This window comes from Convolutriloba macropyga, chromosome 2 (genome assembly GCF_964194025.1).
Source record: "Convolutriloba macropyga chromosome 2, txConMacr16.3, whole genome shotgun sequence".
In the NCBI taxonomy this organism is placed as follows: Eukaryota; Metazoa; Xenacoelomorpha; order Acoela; family Convolutidae; genus Convolutriloba; species Convolutriloba macropyga.
This window is the reverse complement of record NC_134469.1, coordinates 62025742-62042851: the sequence shown is the minus strand read 5'-3', so window position 1 is coordinate 62042851 and position 17110 is coordinate 62025742. Positions and strand designations below refer to the sequence as shown.

The 17110-nt window shown below is 35.7% G+C and overlaps 2 protein-coding genes across 5 annotated transcripts in view; one reads left to right on the top strand and one right to left on the bottom strand.

Moving 5' to 3' along the window:
• Positions 1 to 17110, bottom strand: part of LOC142334580 (band 3 anion transport protein-like) — a 261810-nt gene that overhangs the window by 74571 nt on the left and 170129 nt on the right. The gene's annotated exons all lie outside the window — the stretch shown is intronic.
• The window catches only part of LOC142334581 (uncharacterized), a 39612-nt gene that overhangs the window by 17988 nt on the left and 4514 nt on the right, over positions 1 to 17110 (top strand). For all 3 annotated transcript variants that reach the window (XM_075382721.1, XM_075382720.1, XM_075382718.1), the window contains exon 3: positions 4748 to 5001. In XM_075382721.1, the coding sequence (XP_075238836.1) occupies positions 4748 to 5001 (254 nt within the window). The remainder of the gene's footprint in view (positions 1 to 4747; positions 5002 to 17110) is intronic.

Here is a 17110-nt window from a genome sequence, read left to right as displayed (position 1 = left end):
CAATTTAAACAAACGGAAAAAATTAAAGATGTGAAAACTTTTGAAAACAGTATTTTCTGTCAATAACCTTTCGACGACTAATTTTTAATCAAAAGCACAATAACATGAAAAGCCCAACAAACAGCTCAGTCTTTATCTGAAGCAAAATAAATTAGGAGGCTTGGTTACGGTTTTCGATTTTGAAAAAAAAAGTTTTTTTTTTATTTTAAGACACCACCGACGATTCCACGGAAAAACTTACTCCTGAAAACAAACTTATCAGGAGTTTTTTTCTGCGTAAAATTCTACAAATTCGTTCTCGATAACTCTGATAGAGAATTTAATTGGGGCTGTTCTTATAAAAACAAAATTCTTAAGACGGCAGTTCTTAAAACGGGACCTCGTTTATAAAGGTATAGGTTTAGAGCATACCATTCTGGAGAATACTATTTTCTCAAAAAATCCATGTCAAAGAAAGAGCTAAGCTTTAGAAGTCAGAAAACTAATTGGGTCATTTAATTTCCGCCTGTTTCTCCAAGTGGAACTCAAAATGCGGAGTGATAGTTTCAAATTTGTTTCTTGAGCTCGTCAATTGCAATAAAAATTCGAATACTTCGACAAAATTAAAAAATCCATCAGGTGAAATATTTCACTATTTTTTGTTTGCTTTAATTTAAATAATTGGATCTGCTTCTTCCAGAGAACTTTAAAAAAGTCCAAGGAATCCACTGCATGGTCAATATCTAATGATCTCCAATGCTGTAGGAAAATTTGGAGAAAAAAAATCTAAAATTTTGGATTATTATTTTGATATCATATGTTCTTCTAGAGAAACCAATATTGCATGGCTAATTGGGGCTCTATATTTGCAATAAAAACAAAACTCAAGCTTTCAGGATTTTGATTCTATTTATTTTCAATTTTAATGTGATGCAATCACTACGGAATTGAATCCCTGTATTTGACATCAAGTTGAAGCTGAATTGCGCCAAAAAAAAATTTTAACCGGAAAAAATGAACACTTGATAAAGCTTTCAAACTGCTCAAGGATTTCAGTGCTATGAAACCAACAGTATCGGAGCTCTTTCGAAAAACGCTCTGTTGGATAAATTTAAACCGAACAAGGGGAATCAGCTATGAGATTGTGCACAAAAAGCTCCATCAAAAATAAAAACATAGCTGGCAGATTGCCAGAAAACAGCCACAATAGCTTCGTAGATCTGCAATCTCAAAAAGATAAAGAAAGTCAAAAATCAATTTTTCATTAGGTGCTGCGATGTTACATTTTATTATGAATCTGCATAAATTATTGCTGCTTCTAGTAGCTACTCTTAAATAATCTTCAATTGGAGTGACACACTCACTTGACCTTATCTCTTTGAATTAAATTTTAAAAAAGTCAATTTCAGAGTGAAGAAGTCATTTTTGAGAGTGAGGTAAGTCACGCGTGACCAAAGTTTAATCAAGCGAATGAACGAAAAACCTCGCTCCAACAACAGTGAAAAACGACGTCACGTTCAGTCATCGTTACAATTCAGTTGAAATTGCATGAACGAATGAACAAAACGTGACTGACGTCATATGGTCGTAACAAAAATCTTGACGAAATAAAAAAACATAGCAGGACAAGTCCTGACGTACAATTCAAAACATTTTCATTAACTAAAAAGCAAACTAGACCTAGAACGGACTATGAATGGATTGGAAAAACCACTTAGACAAAAATCCTATCCGAAAAATCGAAAAAACAGAAACCCAAATTGAAATTGCCGCATGTTAACAAAAAACCACTAGCGAGAAAGCGAATTTTTGTTCAAACACCGTTTTCTCATTCTACTTTAAATTTAGAGCGAAAAAATTTCACGCCGCAAAACACTCGCTTTTTCGCTCCACTTCCTGTTTCGGCGTGACCAAAATCACTACTCCAATTTGACTTCAAAAATCATGAAAATGTGTGAACAGATCTTAAAAAACGACAGCGCCCAAATACAATTTAAACTCTTTGAAATGTAAAAAACCAAGAGAAGGCCAATAATAGCCCCAGCTAAAGCTGTGCGGCTATTAAATTATTGAATTTTTGAAAACACAAAATGGATTTGACTAGAACGCAAACCTACAACCTAAAGATAATGTAGGTATATAAAAATTGGATATCTAATCGATACAAGTTGTAGGCCATAGCGTAGATACATCAACCTAACCGACTAACGTCTGGCGAATTGCTCTCAAACGACGGGCGAGGGGTTGGCTTCGTCAGTACCTAGCCACTGTTTAGTGGGGTTAGTTTTAGCTTGATTGAAGGACCCTGATATTAGGGTAAAAGACGATGACACCATGCCACATAACAGCCGCTGAAGTACGGCATCAACAAAAGAGTTAAGGAGAGAGAGAGAGAGAGAGAGAGAGAGAGAGCGAGAGAGAGAGAGAGAGAGAGAGAGAGAGAGAGAGAGAGAGAGAGAGCGAGTTTAAACGTGAGCGAGAAAGAGAAGGAAAGGAACGCCAGCCAACACAGAGAGAGATTGAGAGAGAGAGAGAGAGTTAGGAATTTTTTCCATGATGAAATTCGGCTCTAAAACTTCAAGTTTTCTAGACTTGTTCGTAACTAAATCATATAGATGTGCAAAAACTAAAAACAGTGCAAAATTCAAAAGAGAAGTTTCCACATTTCGCAGTAGAGAAAATTTTCAAAAACGTTTTTTGTCTCTGGATATTTGTCATGTAAACCACGACTTAAAAAGCTGCGTTGGCCAGTAAGGATTGTTAAACTCAGAAAAGGACAAAAATATTCAAAAATTTTAAAAACAACTGCAAATGTTAACTAAATCGTGCTAAAATTCGTAATATTAACATCTTCAGAACACCATTCCATTATCTCAAGAGACTATCCAGTATACCTATTTCAAGCCTTAAGCAGTTTCACTGGCTCATAAAGATCCATACAATTGGAACATGATAAAAAATCTTCAAAATTTTTCAAATTAATATTTATCAAAAATGAGATTTTCCATGATGAGATTCGGCTCTAAAACTTCAAGTTTTCTACACTTGTTCGTAACTAAATCATAAAGAAAAAAACTGAGAGCAAAATTCAAAAGAGAAGTTTCCACATTTCGCAGAGAAAATTTTCAAAAACATTTTTTGTCTCTGGATATTTGTCATGTAAACCACGACATAAAAAGCTTCGTTGGCCAGTAAGGATTGTTAAACTCAGAAAAGGACAAAATATTCAAAAAATTTAAAAACTGCAAATTTTAACAAAATCTTGCTAAAATTCGTAATATTAATATCTTCAGAACACCATTCCATTATCTCAAGAGACTATCCAGTATGCCTATTTCAAGCCTTAAGCAGTTTCACTGGCTCATAAAGATCCATACAATTGGAACATGATAAAAACATGATTCGGCTCTAAAACTTCAAGTTTTCTAGACTTGTTCGTCTAGACTGGTTCACCCTGGTGCTTATGTGAGTGGAAAAAGTCGGGTGGGGGGCAACAGCGCGGTGGGGGTGGGGGCAATAGTGGGTCTTCAACCTCTAGGAACCGCTCTTCACACCATAAGTATGTCTCCAAAACAGTTTGAGCTGAAAGGCTCTAAGAGCACTTAACGCCCGCTGGGCGCTACCTGTTTATTTCGTTTTTGAGGACGAAAAGTCAAAAGCGTCAGACGAAAAATCGGTCAAGCGAAAAATAGCATAAAAAAGACCGACAGGACTAATATAATTGCTACAAACCTCGTTTGAGAGCAATTAATCATTTCAAGTTTAAAATATTTGGGTCACCACTCGTTTGTGCGTTAGGAAAGTCGGCAATGTTAATCCGCACATAAACTTCCAGCCCGTTACACATCGAAAAATTTATCAAAGATCACAAATAATTTAATTAGATACTAGTTTATGTTTATCAACCTTCAACACTGACACCTTAGCTTTAAACTTCAAGTCAAATTAGGAGTAAAGTTTTGACAAAAGCAAAATTTTATTCTACGTGAACTCAGAAAGCAGATAAATTCAAAGTAGAAAATTTAGGAAGAACACAACCGACTAAGGTCACACAAATTGCACTCAAAACAATTGCGAGATCTGCTCTTGATTTAGATAGTTTAAGCTTACGTAGGCCAAACTGGCCGGGCAAGAGCAGAAAAGTCAGCATTATCATCTTCTATTTGAAAATTTGATCTATTACTCAGAAAGATACAACTGATAACTGTTTTAAACATATTTTTGAAATTTTATCATCTAAAGTTTTAAAGAACTAGTTGCCAAAACTATCATAAATACGTAGCTTCTATTGGAAAATGAAAAAGGGCAAGAATGTAAGAGAGGACGCTATCGTAACAATTAAACGGTCTGGTAAGTGAGATAAATAACACCAGAGGTGTTTCGACGAGTTATATTTTCATTATGAGACGAAAATGTTGTCTATTTAATTTTGCGTGAAAATATTAAATTATACTTTCTAGAGAGGAGGAAACAGCCGAAACCATTATTGGCAACTATTTTTTGAAGGGAGTTTAGTTAAGTAGTGACAACCGTATTTTCAAACGTTACACGGCGTTAAAAAAAATGAAAAGTCTATTCAACGATTGCTTCAGTTTCAACGGTATGACTATTGTATCTCTCCGCTTTTGTATCGATTGGTGAAAATTGGCTCAAAAAAAAAGAAACAGGCCTATTATGCTGGCCCCCATTTCCGTGGGTGCTGGAACAAAAATTAGGAACTCATATACATTTGAGCATAGGCGAAGTTATAATAATTTTGCTTTAACAGGAGAAAAGAAATGGTTCTCAACAAATGCTTTTCAATCGGATGCAATGGAGGAGTCATGTCAAAAGGCTTGCAATAATTCGGACAATAAGGGTGAATCTGACGACTTGACACCTTCTTCATACGTGTATTGTGATGTTTGCGGAGATCTCTGCGACGGGGAGACGCTGAAACCGTTTGAAAAGGATGTCTGGATTCATCAGAACTGTTTCAAGTGTGCAATATGCAAGAAAGACTTGGATCCCTGTCTATATTTTGTAAGTTAATTATTATTTATTTCAGCATACAAAAGCAGACATATAGCTGTTGCCAGATTTTCGGATGATATGCGGTAGAGGCAAAGCAGATTTCTTCATAGCAAAAAAAGTTTAACAGCTTACAGGCCAAAATGCTCGAAACAACTTCTCCGTCAATAGTGAATTAAAGCTCGCTTTTTTCAAGTCCTTATAATAAAGTAAGTAAATCATTTTGATAGAAAGGTAAGCAGAATACGATCAAAACTCACGAAAACAAGTTAACAAAAAACTGCTAGGATAAGAGCATCGAGTTAGGCCGTATTCAAATGTCAGCCTAAAAACGGCATGAAAGAATGCAAAACGATGAGTTGAGTTTTTAGGGGAAGCTAAGACACGTTATAAGTTTTTCTCCCGACCAAACAAGTTAGAGCAAAAAAGCGACCCTAAATAATACTCTCCCGCTATCGTATCTATTAATCCCAACTCTGCAAGAGATGGTCGATCTGGGTCTTTTGCCCTGTAAACCTTACTTCCGAATAAATGAGCCTCGTCTTTCCGTACAATTCTTCTCGGGTAGGTTCATAGAATCTCAAATTGACTCATAAAAACAACTCTTCTCAAAACAGCGCTGGTAACAATTTGACAACATAGTCGAACATATATTGCCTGAATAGCTGTGAAATACATTTCCGTGCTGTAATACAGATAGAAATATGAAAAAATGAGTTGAAGTTATCGGCGCCTCTTAAAAACGACGAAAGCAGGACAAGTACAGAGTTATATCCCGGAGAACTGAATGAGTTAACCGCCTGATCATCATTTTTCAGCATTATAAAACTTTTTTAGTCAGTATAGCAGAACATTTAAAAAAGCTAAAGAAAACAAAATTTTGAAAATAAAAAAAATCTTTTTGCTAAAAACTAGTGCCAATTCCGAAATAATTGACGTCCAATTATCAAAATAATAGCTAATAAATGAAGTCGACATGTTCAAAGAATACACCGCAATAGAATGATAACAAAAACTCAAGACCAAGAGAGAAAAACAAGAAAAGGAACAAAAACCGGCATCACTCAAAAATCAGAGTTAACAAAGCAACGAAAATCACTGGTAGGAATTCAACGGACTAACTATATTCATGCCTTAGTAGCAACCAACGAGACGTATCATTAATGGGACTAATTGATAAGACCAAAAATTGCACAACAATTCAGGCAAAAATGAAAAGATCACAAAATGTTTTGAAAATAATGTCTAAGTAACAGAAGCCACTAGTTATGAACTTGGACAAGTTATTTGGGTTTATATCATTATCAACCGATGAGAAATTCTCTTAATGAGATGAATCAATAAAACAACAAAACGAACACTACAGTAAAAAAATTCGCTATTATTTTTTGAAAACAATAAAAGATAGCCAAAGAACATTTAGCTATGAACTGAAAAGATTAACATTATTCACTTCAGCAAGCAATGAGACGTTGCCTTAATTAGACTAAAAGCTTAGACAACAGAGATAAGAACGGCTCAACAAAAAAGCACTTTAATGACAACAAATGGTTTCAAAGTCTTCAAAGGCATCAGCTGTTGGTTCAAGCAGTTAAGCAACCGCAAATGGGCGCATTTGGAGTACGTACACTTGTGAAAGTACGTTACGTGTGAAAGTACGTACATGTGTGAAAATAATTACTTGTGTGAAAAACACTGAAAACATAATCGACTAACCTCGGGCGAATTTCTCTAAAACGACCGGCTGGCTTCGTCAGTAGCTAGCTACCGTTAAGTGAGTTTAGGTTTAGCTTAATTGCGTTGAGGCGAGCGCAGAGTGGGGTGAACCAGGGGGGAGAGGGGTGATGAAGGAGTGGCTTTGGCTGCACAGTGCCACGTCCTTACGGCCTGAACGATGTGCAGGGGGTTGGTGAATTGAGGGGGGGGGGGGGGGGGGCTGATGTGGGAGAGGGTTGAAGTGGGTGGGTGGGGGTTCTAACTATAAGAACCGCCCTTCACATCATTAGTAACGTCTCCAAAATAGTTTCGTGAATTAAATACTTGACGACTTGTCATCTGAAAGGCTCAGAGAGAAGTTAATGCCCTCTGGGCGCTCCATGTTTATCCCGGTTTTGAGGACGAAAAGTCAAATGGGTCAGGTGAAAAAGCGGTCAAGCAAAAAATTGCATTAAAAAACCGTTCAAAAATTCATGCATCAAGAGTACTCACTCACTATACAAGTATAGCGTGATTAAAATCACCGCTATAAATTGACTAACACAAAAAGTGAGCAGATATTAAGACCGCGCAATCCAATTCTTTGTATTATATTGCGGGGCTCAATTCGTTGAGCACCGCAATATAGCTACGCTGAGCTCAGCTTACAGCCAAAAGTCTAGTCCTTTCAATTAGATAAGGTGAGTTCACTATTCTTTTTGTTGAGAAGCAGACATTCAATGGAATATAAAGCTTAAAAAAATGTAGAACTAAAATCTGATGTTTTCGATTTCAAAAAACTTTTTCGAAAAAACTAAAGCGAAAACGTTTTAAGTCCACATTAAATCACCTTTTTCCGTTCAAAGGAATAATTACTTTGTTCTCCATTTTATTCAATAAAAAGCAAACATAAACCAACAAATGTCGGAAGAATTGCTCTTGAACGACAGGCGAGGCAATTTAATTCATCAGAGGCTCTTTATGGGTGCAAAAAACTTTGACCCCACCGGTTTCGAACCACTGACCTCTCAATCCATGCCCATACTCACTAACCACTGCGCTACATGTCAGTTACTTCTGCTACGCCACAACCGATTTTATATTAGCAACTTCGGAACACTAGAGATCACTCAAAAATGAACCAAAGCGTGAAAAAGTCACTTGAGAAGTCAAAGAATGTTCTAGAAGAAAAGCGCAAAATTGTCAAGCGAAAGATTTGCACAAAAAAAGACACACACGTTTACAATAATTGCTATGAACTGCGTTCAAGAGCAATTGAAAATCTTTATCATAACCACATCCGAACAACCAACATTCGAAAGCAATTTTTCGCTGTCAACACCAATTCTTTTTGCAGAAACCAACAAGTGCACGCTATTTCAATATGATTTTAAAATTAGTCACGCCTGTTTCTCAATGAGAGCCTAAAGGGCTTAGCATCAATACCAATAAATATTGAAACTAGCAACTAAGACAAATCACAGTTCTGGGTTTATCACGTCTATTTTAAATTTCCTTTCCGATAATGACTTGGTCCATCTTACATTGCTTTGCTGAGCAACTATTGATTAAGAACAGTTGAACAGAACGAGAGAAGTGAAATTAGTCTTGAGAAGTCAAAAAGAATGCAGACAAAACGCCAAAAAGCCCCAAAATTTGGTAAACCGAAACAAATTTTAGTTTGACAAATGCGCCCTCAAAAAGAAACAGCCGAGAAGACGAGGGAAAGTTCAGAACCTAAAATAATCGAACAAACCTATTAACCCATGCACAAGCTCTGAATGAGGTTTATTGGCCAATAAAAAAAATAGAGAAATATGACAAATTTCTAAAATTGCAAAATTTAAAGAATAATTTCTTAATTTTGCAATATTAAACCATTTTTGTGTCCCTTAAATCTTCCCAGTTACACATCTAAAAGACCTAAACAAGTTACATTGGGTCGAAACGATAAAAAACTTAGAAAATGACAAAAAAACTAAGTAATTGCAAAATTTTATGAAAAGTCGCTAACAGTTGTGATATTAATTTCTTCAGAGCCATTTCACTGTCTTCAGAGGCTTTCCAGTAACCCTAATTCGAGCCTAAAACTAAAAGACGTAAACTAAAAAATTACTTTTAAAAAGGTAAAGTTAGTGACATTATAATGTTGAAATCCATTCCATTAACCCACAAATGAGTATCGTACTATCAAAAACTGGAGGAGGTTCCATGGCCACTGGGGATAGAAACTCAAAAACAAAAAATTAAAAACTTGAAAAAAATGCAAGTTTTACAGAAAAAATGCTACGATTTGTGAGATCAAAAACTTCAAAATCAAAATATTGCCACTAGAAATTACGCACTAACCCATTATCAAACCATGGAGAAGGTTCCCTGACCGCTGATGCTGCAAAATGACAAATTTTCAAAAAACTTGTAAATAGAACAAATCAGTATCATTTTGCGTGCTTATCTTTACGGTACCAAAAAATATCACCCGCAAAATGGTAAAAAAAAAAGTAAACATACCCGGCAGATTGCCGGAAAATAGCCGCCGTTGATTCCCATAACTCTATTGGAATTGAAAGAAAACAATATCAACAAAAAATGATTTTTGTATTAAAACATTTTTAAGTGCGATTTATTTTGAGGTCATTTCGTAATAGAACATACTCCTGTCTCTCAGTGAGAGGCTACAGGATCTAGTATCAATACCAATAAGCATCATAGATAGTAATTAAAACTTATGAGAACAAAGTTCAAGTACCGGGCTTCTAAAAATGGGCTTTATGGGTTTATCCCGTTTCTGTTTCTGACTTTGATTTTTTTAATACTGACTCCCTTCATTTTGAATTGCTTTGCTGAGCAGCTGCTGTTTAAAAGGACTTTGAACAGAATGACAGAAGAGTGAAACTATTTTAGAGAAGTCAAAAAGATTTCACGCAAAATGTCGAAAAAGCGGCAAAATGGGTACAGCGAAAATCAGTTCGACGAACTAAAAAAAATAGGAGCGCAATAATAGCCGGCTGAAAAGATGAGGGCCGCTAATAATTAATATTGAAAAAGACTTATCAACTTTGACAAACGTCAATTCAAAACTGATCAAACAAAAAATCTCGAAAACTTAAATTGTCAAAAATTGCGCCATTTCGGGCTCGAGAACTCCTAAAATTGACCCTTTAACATTGAATTAGGGGAATCCCGGCAGCTGCAACACTCTAAGCACTTGGAGGACGCCTAACGCAGGCTTTGGGCCACTAATGAAACTTAATGCGCACTAGGCGTTACCTGTTTATCCCGTTTTGAAAGATGAAGTCATGAAAAATATGTGAACATCTTAAGAACATAGCCGGCAGATTGCCGGAATAGCTGCGAAAGGGAAGACCTACGTGCCATATAATAGAGATAGAAACAGATACAGTTCTAAATTGAAAAAAAATTCGACGCCGCTCAAAAAACTAGGCTACAAAACATTCAGCGATAGGTTAATAAAGCTTGTTAGAATTCATTCCACTGAAGCCTCTTATCAGGGTCCTTTACTGCACATATGAGTTCCTTTGACCATAAATAAATTCAAATTAAACCTAAGTTTTAAAGTGCAAAAATCATTTGATTGAGTGAGGTAAGTCACGTATGATCAAAATCTAATCACGCAAATAAATTAAAACATTTCGCTAAAGCGAGTGAGAAATGACGTCACGCGCGCAAATGCCGTTATTGAGAGGAAGAAGTCATTCAAAAAATTTGACTTTTTCAGCTTTGCTGTGTGAACAAATGTAAAACGAAAAAAGAGCGTCAGACGACGAAACAAAAAACATAGGACAAGTCCTGACGTACAATTCAAAGAATGTTCATTGACTTAACAGAGAAACTAGACCTAGAATGGGATATGAGTGAATTGAGAAAATCATTTTTAAAAAAATCAGATCAAAAAATAAAAAAAACAAAATCAATGTCAAAATGCCGCATGTGAACAAAAAAACCAAGATGAAAATTTAATTCAAACAAAAATTTAGGCCTAGAATGAACTACGAATGGATTGGGAAAAACATTTAGAAAAAAATCCAATCCAAAAAATCGAAAAACCGTAAAATTCAAAGTGAAATTGCCTCCTATGAACAAAAAACCACCTGCGAGAAAGCGAATTTTTTTCAAACACCGTTTTCTCACTCTACTTCAAAATTAGAGCGAAAAATTTTTACACCGCAAAACCGCTCGCTTTTTCGCTCCATTTCCTGTTTCGGCGTGACCAAAATCACTACTCCAATTTGACTTCAAAAATCATGAAAATATGTGAACAGATCTTAAAAAAAAGACAGCGCCCCAATACAATTCAAATTCTTTGAATTGTAAAAAAAAACCAAGAGCACCGCAATATAGCTACGCTCAGCTTACAGCTTCGCAGCTATAAAAAGACAGCACCAATACAATCCAATTCTTGGATTGTAAAAAAAGGAGAGCGCCAAAATAATAGCCGTTGAGAGGCTGGCGGCGATTTTTAATCACTCAAAATGAAGAAAAGAATCGTAAAAAAGTTACTTGTGAAGTCACAGAATGTTCTAAACAAAAGCGAAAAAATGGTTTACAATTATGGCTTCAAACTTCGAGAGAAATTAAAAACTACAGATATATTGAATCTAGACGGTTTGGTTTTATTGAGCGAAGGGGGGAACTCATACAGGAGCTATAAATGTCATTTGAGCTTATTATAGATCAATACAAAGATTTGAATGGCAAAAACAAAACCCAGCTTCGGCAGACTTTTTATATGACTTTTAGCAGTAAACGGCTGTCAATTGAGTAGAGCTGCAAATTTTGTACAATATGTCAAGAACAAAAGTCAATGAAAAAACAACCAAATAACGTCGGCCGATTTATTCTCTATGAGCGGAGAGCGGGGGTCATTGGAGGGGGGGGGGGGGGGGGGGGGGGGGAAGCTGGACGAGAGTGAGGTCCAAAGGGCCAGGTTGGAGGTGGCTGGACTAGGGTTTTGGAGAGGGTGAACGAGGGTGGAACTTTAAAGACTAAAAACATCACGTCACACCTTGAAATTTTCTCCTCAAAAAATACTTGGAGACCAGCGTGAAGCTCTAAAACATGTGCGGAAATTGGCATAAAAAGGACCACAGGGCTAATATAATTGCTACAGACTTCGTTTGAGAGCAATTAAAAACAGTCTAGCCAAAATTTCACAAAGACGAACGGCCATAATAATTCTGCAAACTGGAGGTTGGGACACTTAATTGGAGAATTTTATGGCAACATAGGCGGAGGAAGGCTGCATCACCAGTATATTTGACTTCCAAATTAATTCTTACACCAACGTTAAAACAGTTCGCTCAAAAATACTATATGAGATCGCAACCATCTTGAGCTTGCATGATTGCAACAAATTTAACTTAACTCCAACATATTTCTCCCTGACATTTCTCACGCTACGGTTTAAAAGCGTATTTCTAAAAGAAAATTCTCAGCTAACTATAATCCATGCTTTGATTGTTGAATTTTTGGTATCATAAGACAATTTGTCAATTTTTAACATAAACCGATAAAAACCGATAAAAACCGATAAAAAACATATATTAAAAAAACATAAACCGACAAATGTCGGAAGAATTGCTCTTGAACGACAGGCGAGGCAATTTAATTCAGGGGCTGTAGCCTAGATCAAATTATGGGTGCAAAAAAATTTTTCCCCCGCCGGGATTCGAACCACTGCCCTCCCGATCCACAGCCACACCTACTAACCACTGCGCTACAGATCACATACCTCACTTATTCTGCAATCGAATTTATATTAGCTTTACTTCAGAGCAATAGAGATCACTCAAAAATGAAGAACGAAAGCGTGAAAAAGTCACTTGAGAAGTCAAAGAATGTTCTAGAAGAAAAGCGCAAAACTGTCAAGCGAAAAATTTGCATACAAAAAAAGACACACACGTTAACAATAATTGCTATGAACTGCGTTCAAGAGCAATTAATAATTTTAGCTGCTTCTAACTTTGGACAAAACCTGATTGCGATATCAGATTCATTTTCTTAGATACAAGTATTTAAAACATAGCCGACAGATTCCTGGATAGCTGCGAAAGAATAGACTTAAGTGCTGTATAATATAGATAGAAACAGATACAGATATAAGTTGAAAAAGACACCGAGGCAGCTCAAAAAGCTATATAAAAAATACAGCAATTAATTAATAAAGCTTGTTAAAATGCATTACACAGAAGCCTTTTCATTAGGGCCCTTTATTAAACACATGATTTCCTTTGACCTTAAATAAATTCAAAATAAACTTAAGTTTTAAAGTGCAAAAGTCATTTTATTGAATGAAGTAAGCCACAACTGATCAAAATCAAATCACGCAAAAAAATTTTTGCAAGAGAGAGTGAGAAATGACGTCACGCTCGCAAAGCCGTTAGTGAGAGGAAGAAGTCATTCAGAAAATTTGACTTTTCAGCTTTGCAGTGTGAACAAATGTAATACGAAAACGAGCGTCAGACGACGAAACAAAAAAAAACATAGCCTCAAGAATTCCGGAAAAGACTCGAAGAGCCGTCTCGTGAAAGAAATACCTTTCAAATCAACTGGTTCCTACTAAAGAGACTAATAAAAAAAAATTTAGTAAAAAAAAGAAGATTAAATGAAAAATATATTACACCTATAAAAAACAGGCCAATTTTTTTTGTACGCAATTAAAAACATCAATGTAAGCGAGCAGCAAAATTCAAGTCATTTTAGACTCCCAAAACTTTATTTTTGAAAGAAGAATCTGAAGAAATTGATAACAAATTGTTACAACATTGATCAATTTCCGAAACACTACTTTACAATATAGAAACAGTGTAATTGGTAGCTAAATAAACTTTGTCTTTCAAACCATAAATACTAGTTGTCGCATCAAATCACAATGAAAGCGGTAAAACTAAACAATTACCAAAAATTAACCAAATCGAAATGAATAATGAAAAAGACTAAAGAGACAGAACAAAATTCAAAAGCAAAATTTCGTATGTTACAAAATCCATACCCTAACAATATTCGCAGAAAACGAGTGTTGTTCGAAATTTGTAGGTAAAGCTAGCAAAAAGTCAGAGCCATATTATGTTAAATGAAATCAATTGCAAAAAAACTTCAAAAAATTCAACAGAAAAAGACAAAAATAATTAGTTCAAATCGATAATTTTCAATTTCATAAAAACAGGGCAAATAAAAACATAGGTCTTAGGGGAATGTAAGAAGGAAACATGCTAGAATGTGGAAAATACATTCATTGGGAAAAATTTAAAAACAATTCCCAATTTCTGAAAAATCAAATACCAAAATTGAATTTGAAAACAAAATTAAGGTTAAAAAACAAGGATTTTCTGTTATTAGGCAATCGAAGTTGATGAACATTACATAGCCAACTTCCTGTCTCAGTAAGAAGTGAAAATAGCTCGAATTGCAAAACAATAAAACAATGAAAAGAAAGCTGAAAATATGGTAAAAAATTTATCGGCCAAAACCACTTCAATTAACAACAAAACGAAACCAAAAACACTGATGTTTCGCCAGAGAGTTTTTACGGTAACAAAAAATAAAAGTACAAACAAAAACCCTAGAAAACTTTGATAAAAACCGCCAAAATCGGATTAGTGTTTACAAACAAAAAACACCTCACGTCAAAAAGAGGCATCAAATTCAGGACTCATGGAAAAAGAACCTGACATATTCTCTAATTTGATTAAACAAGTCCGCTCAAAGAGCCAAAAAAAAATTTAAAAGGCAAAAAAAAATTGACAAAAAATGAGAAATATGGGCCAATGTGGTATCAATTTCGGCATCGATCAAAATTTTCTTCCACAATAAACAAAGTTACAAAAAATATTTTGAACAAATGGACGAAAAAACGGCTAAAAACAGCCATCTATATGCACCAATCTTTCAAACATAGCCGGCAGATTGTCGCCAAATAGCAGCGATAAACGCTTGTGACCTTCCATGAATTGAAACAACTAAAGAAATAAGATAGAAAGATCGACCACCAGTCTTTTAATAGAACACTACACTTTTTGGGTTAGATTCGGACTGTCAATTTCTTGAAATATACGGCCTATTGGAAAAAAAGCCTCAGAGAGCTTTTTCGAAACTGATATTCGAAATCAAAAAACTCAAGACAAATACTCAAATACTAAGGCATATAAGTTTGGCACTACTTAGATGCACACTATTGATCCTTAACTAAAATGTTAATAAAATTTAAAGTTCCATGAGTGAGTTCAGAAGTCATTTTTTTGAGTGAGGTAAGTCACGCAAATGACCTAAAAGCTGAAATGACGTCACGTACACAAATTTTAACTGCAAAGCAATAGAATTCACTGAAGTCAATTCCAAGAAGTCAGGTCGTAAGAATCATCGATGGAGACGACGAATTAAAAAACATAGCAGGACAAGTCCTGACGTACAATTCAAAAAATTTTCATTGACTAAACAGAAAAACTAGTCCCAGAATGGACTATGAGTGAATTGAGAAAACCATTTTGAAAAAATCAGAACAAAAAAAATAGAAAATCAATATCAAAATGCCGCATGTGAACAAAAAAACCACTAGCGAGAAATGAAAATTTCATTTAAACAAAAAACTAGGTCTAGAATGAGCTCTGAATGGATTGGGAAAACCAATAAAAAAAATCCGATCCAAAAAATCGAAAAAAAAACAAAAAAACAGTAAATATCAGAGTGAAATCGCCGCATGTGAACAAAAAACCACTACCGGGAAACCGAATTTATGTTCAAACACCGTTTTCTCACTCTACTTTAAAATTAGAGCGAAAACAATTCACGCCGCAAAACCACTCGTTTTTTCGCTCCATTTCCTGTTTCGGCGTGACCAAAATCACTACACCAATTTGACTTCAAAAATCATGAAAATGTGTGAACAGATCTTAAAAAAAAAGACAGCGCCCCAATACAATTCAAATTCTTTGAATTGTTAAAAACACGATGTCCCCAATAACAGCTGTTATCGCTTCGCGGCTATTAAAAACTCAAAGTCAAAAAGCCATTCACTGAACGCAGCGCATGAACAAAAAAACTTTCTGGCTCAGAAAATTTAGTTCACACGGCAGTTTTACTCACTATCACTATTAGTTCAAAACGCCGCCTGAACAAATAGTACTTCCGGTTAAAAAAACCTTAAAGCAATACTCCTCTTCGAGTCGTAAAAAACCAAGAGCACCGCAATATAGATCCGCTCGGCGTACAGCTTCGCGGCTATAAAAACTTTAATAGTCAGGATTTCAGAAGAGCTGTTGATATATTGATTGATTCATGTAGCGCATTAAGATATTTTCCGCTGTAGGACTCCTACAACTACATTAAACAGCAAAATTCACACATCATATTTTTTACATTTTCCATTTAACTCGTTTTTGATTACAAATTTTAAAGAGTCAAACAGAGCTAATTTTTTTCAACTTGAATTTTTTATTTATCAAACCGTAGTTTGAATGTTCGGGACCATTTGGTGAAGCACGAGAGGAAATCAACAATCCCTGAATAGAAGATGCGAAGCTTTCCAAATGCTTTTGTTCGCGTTGGCTAGGGGGAGGGTGTATAATAAATAGGGGTAGTTGGATACACAATGGTGAGGAAATGGGCATATTAAGGCGGTCTTAATGAGGGCTCTCGAGAATCCTATTGTGCACGGCTGAATAACACCAATCATCTGTCAGTTAGGCGATGGATAAGGCTCCTCTCGATATGGTCACAAATCCGTCAAACACTTCATTACAAGCTTATCCCACACACGCTCGCATATATGCACACAGACAACATACGTTGATTGTGATGCCATTTTACCTCGTGTGCATACCACACTACAAAACAACTACTTCTACCTCATTTGTTCATTATTGAGCTTGCTTAAATAGCAGCCGCCTTGCATCTCATTTTACCTTTACCAACGTCAACATTGGTCCATGTAAAGCTGAACACAAGCAACTGTCAGTCTTTGTCCCAGCTCACAGAATTAAAACATTGGCTGTTTACATGGCTTGCATCCTGAAAAACACTCAGAAACGTACCTAAAATTTTCTTTACTTCGTTCAGCTTGAGCGTGCAATCTTTAGCCGGTCACCAACCTCCTAATTTTCATTTTCGCAGCAGACAGACTTTCATGCACCTTTTACATTCCAGCCGCCGAAAAGCACCAAATTTTTGTCAACTAGCAGCCATGTAAGCAAGTCAATTTCGGTTCGTTCCTCTAAACACTTTTATCCTAATAAGGAATTTCTTCCGCAGCAGCGCTAGACTGCTCTACCACGCGAATATTCCTAAAATATCTTCCAATGATAAAACAACAAACTAGGCCTTCTCGGACTAAAAAATGCGCATGGCATATTTCCAGGAAAAGTAACCTACGGTAGTGATTGAGAAATAGCTGAACCAGTAACACATTGTT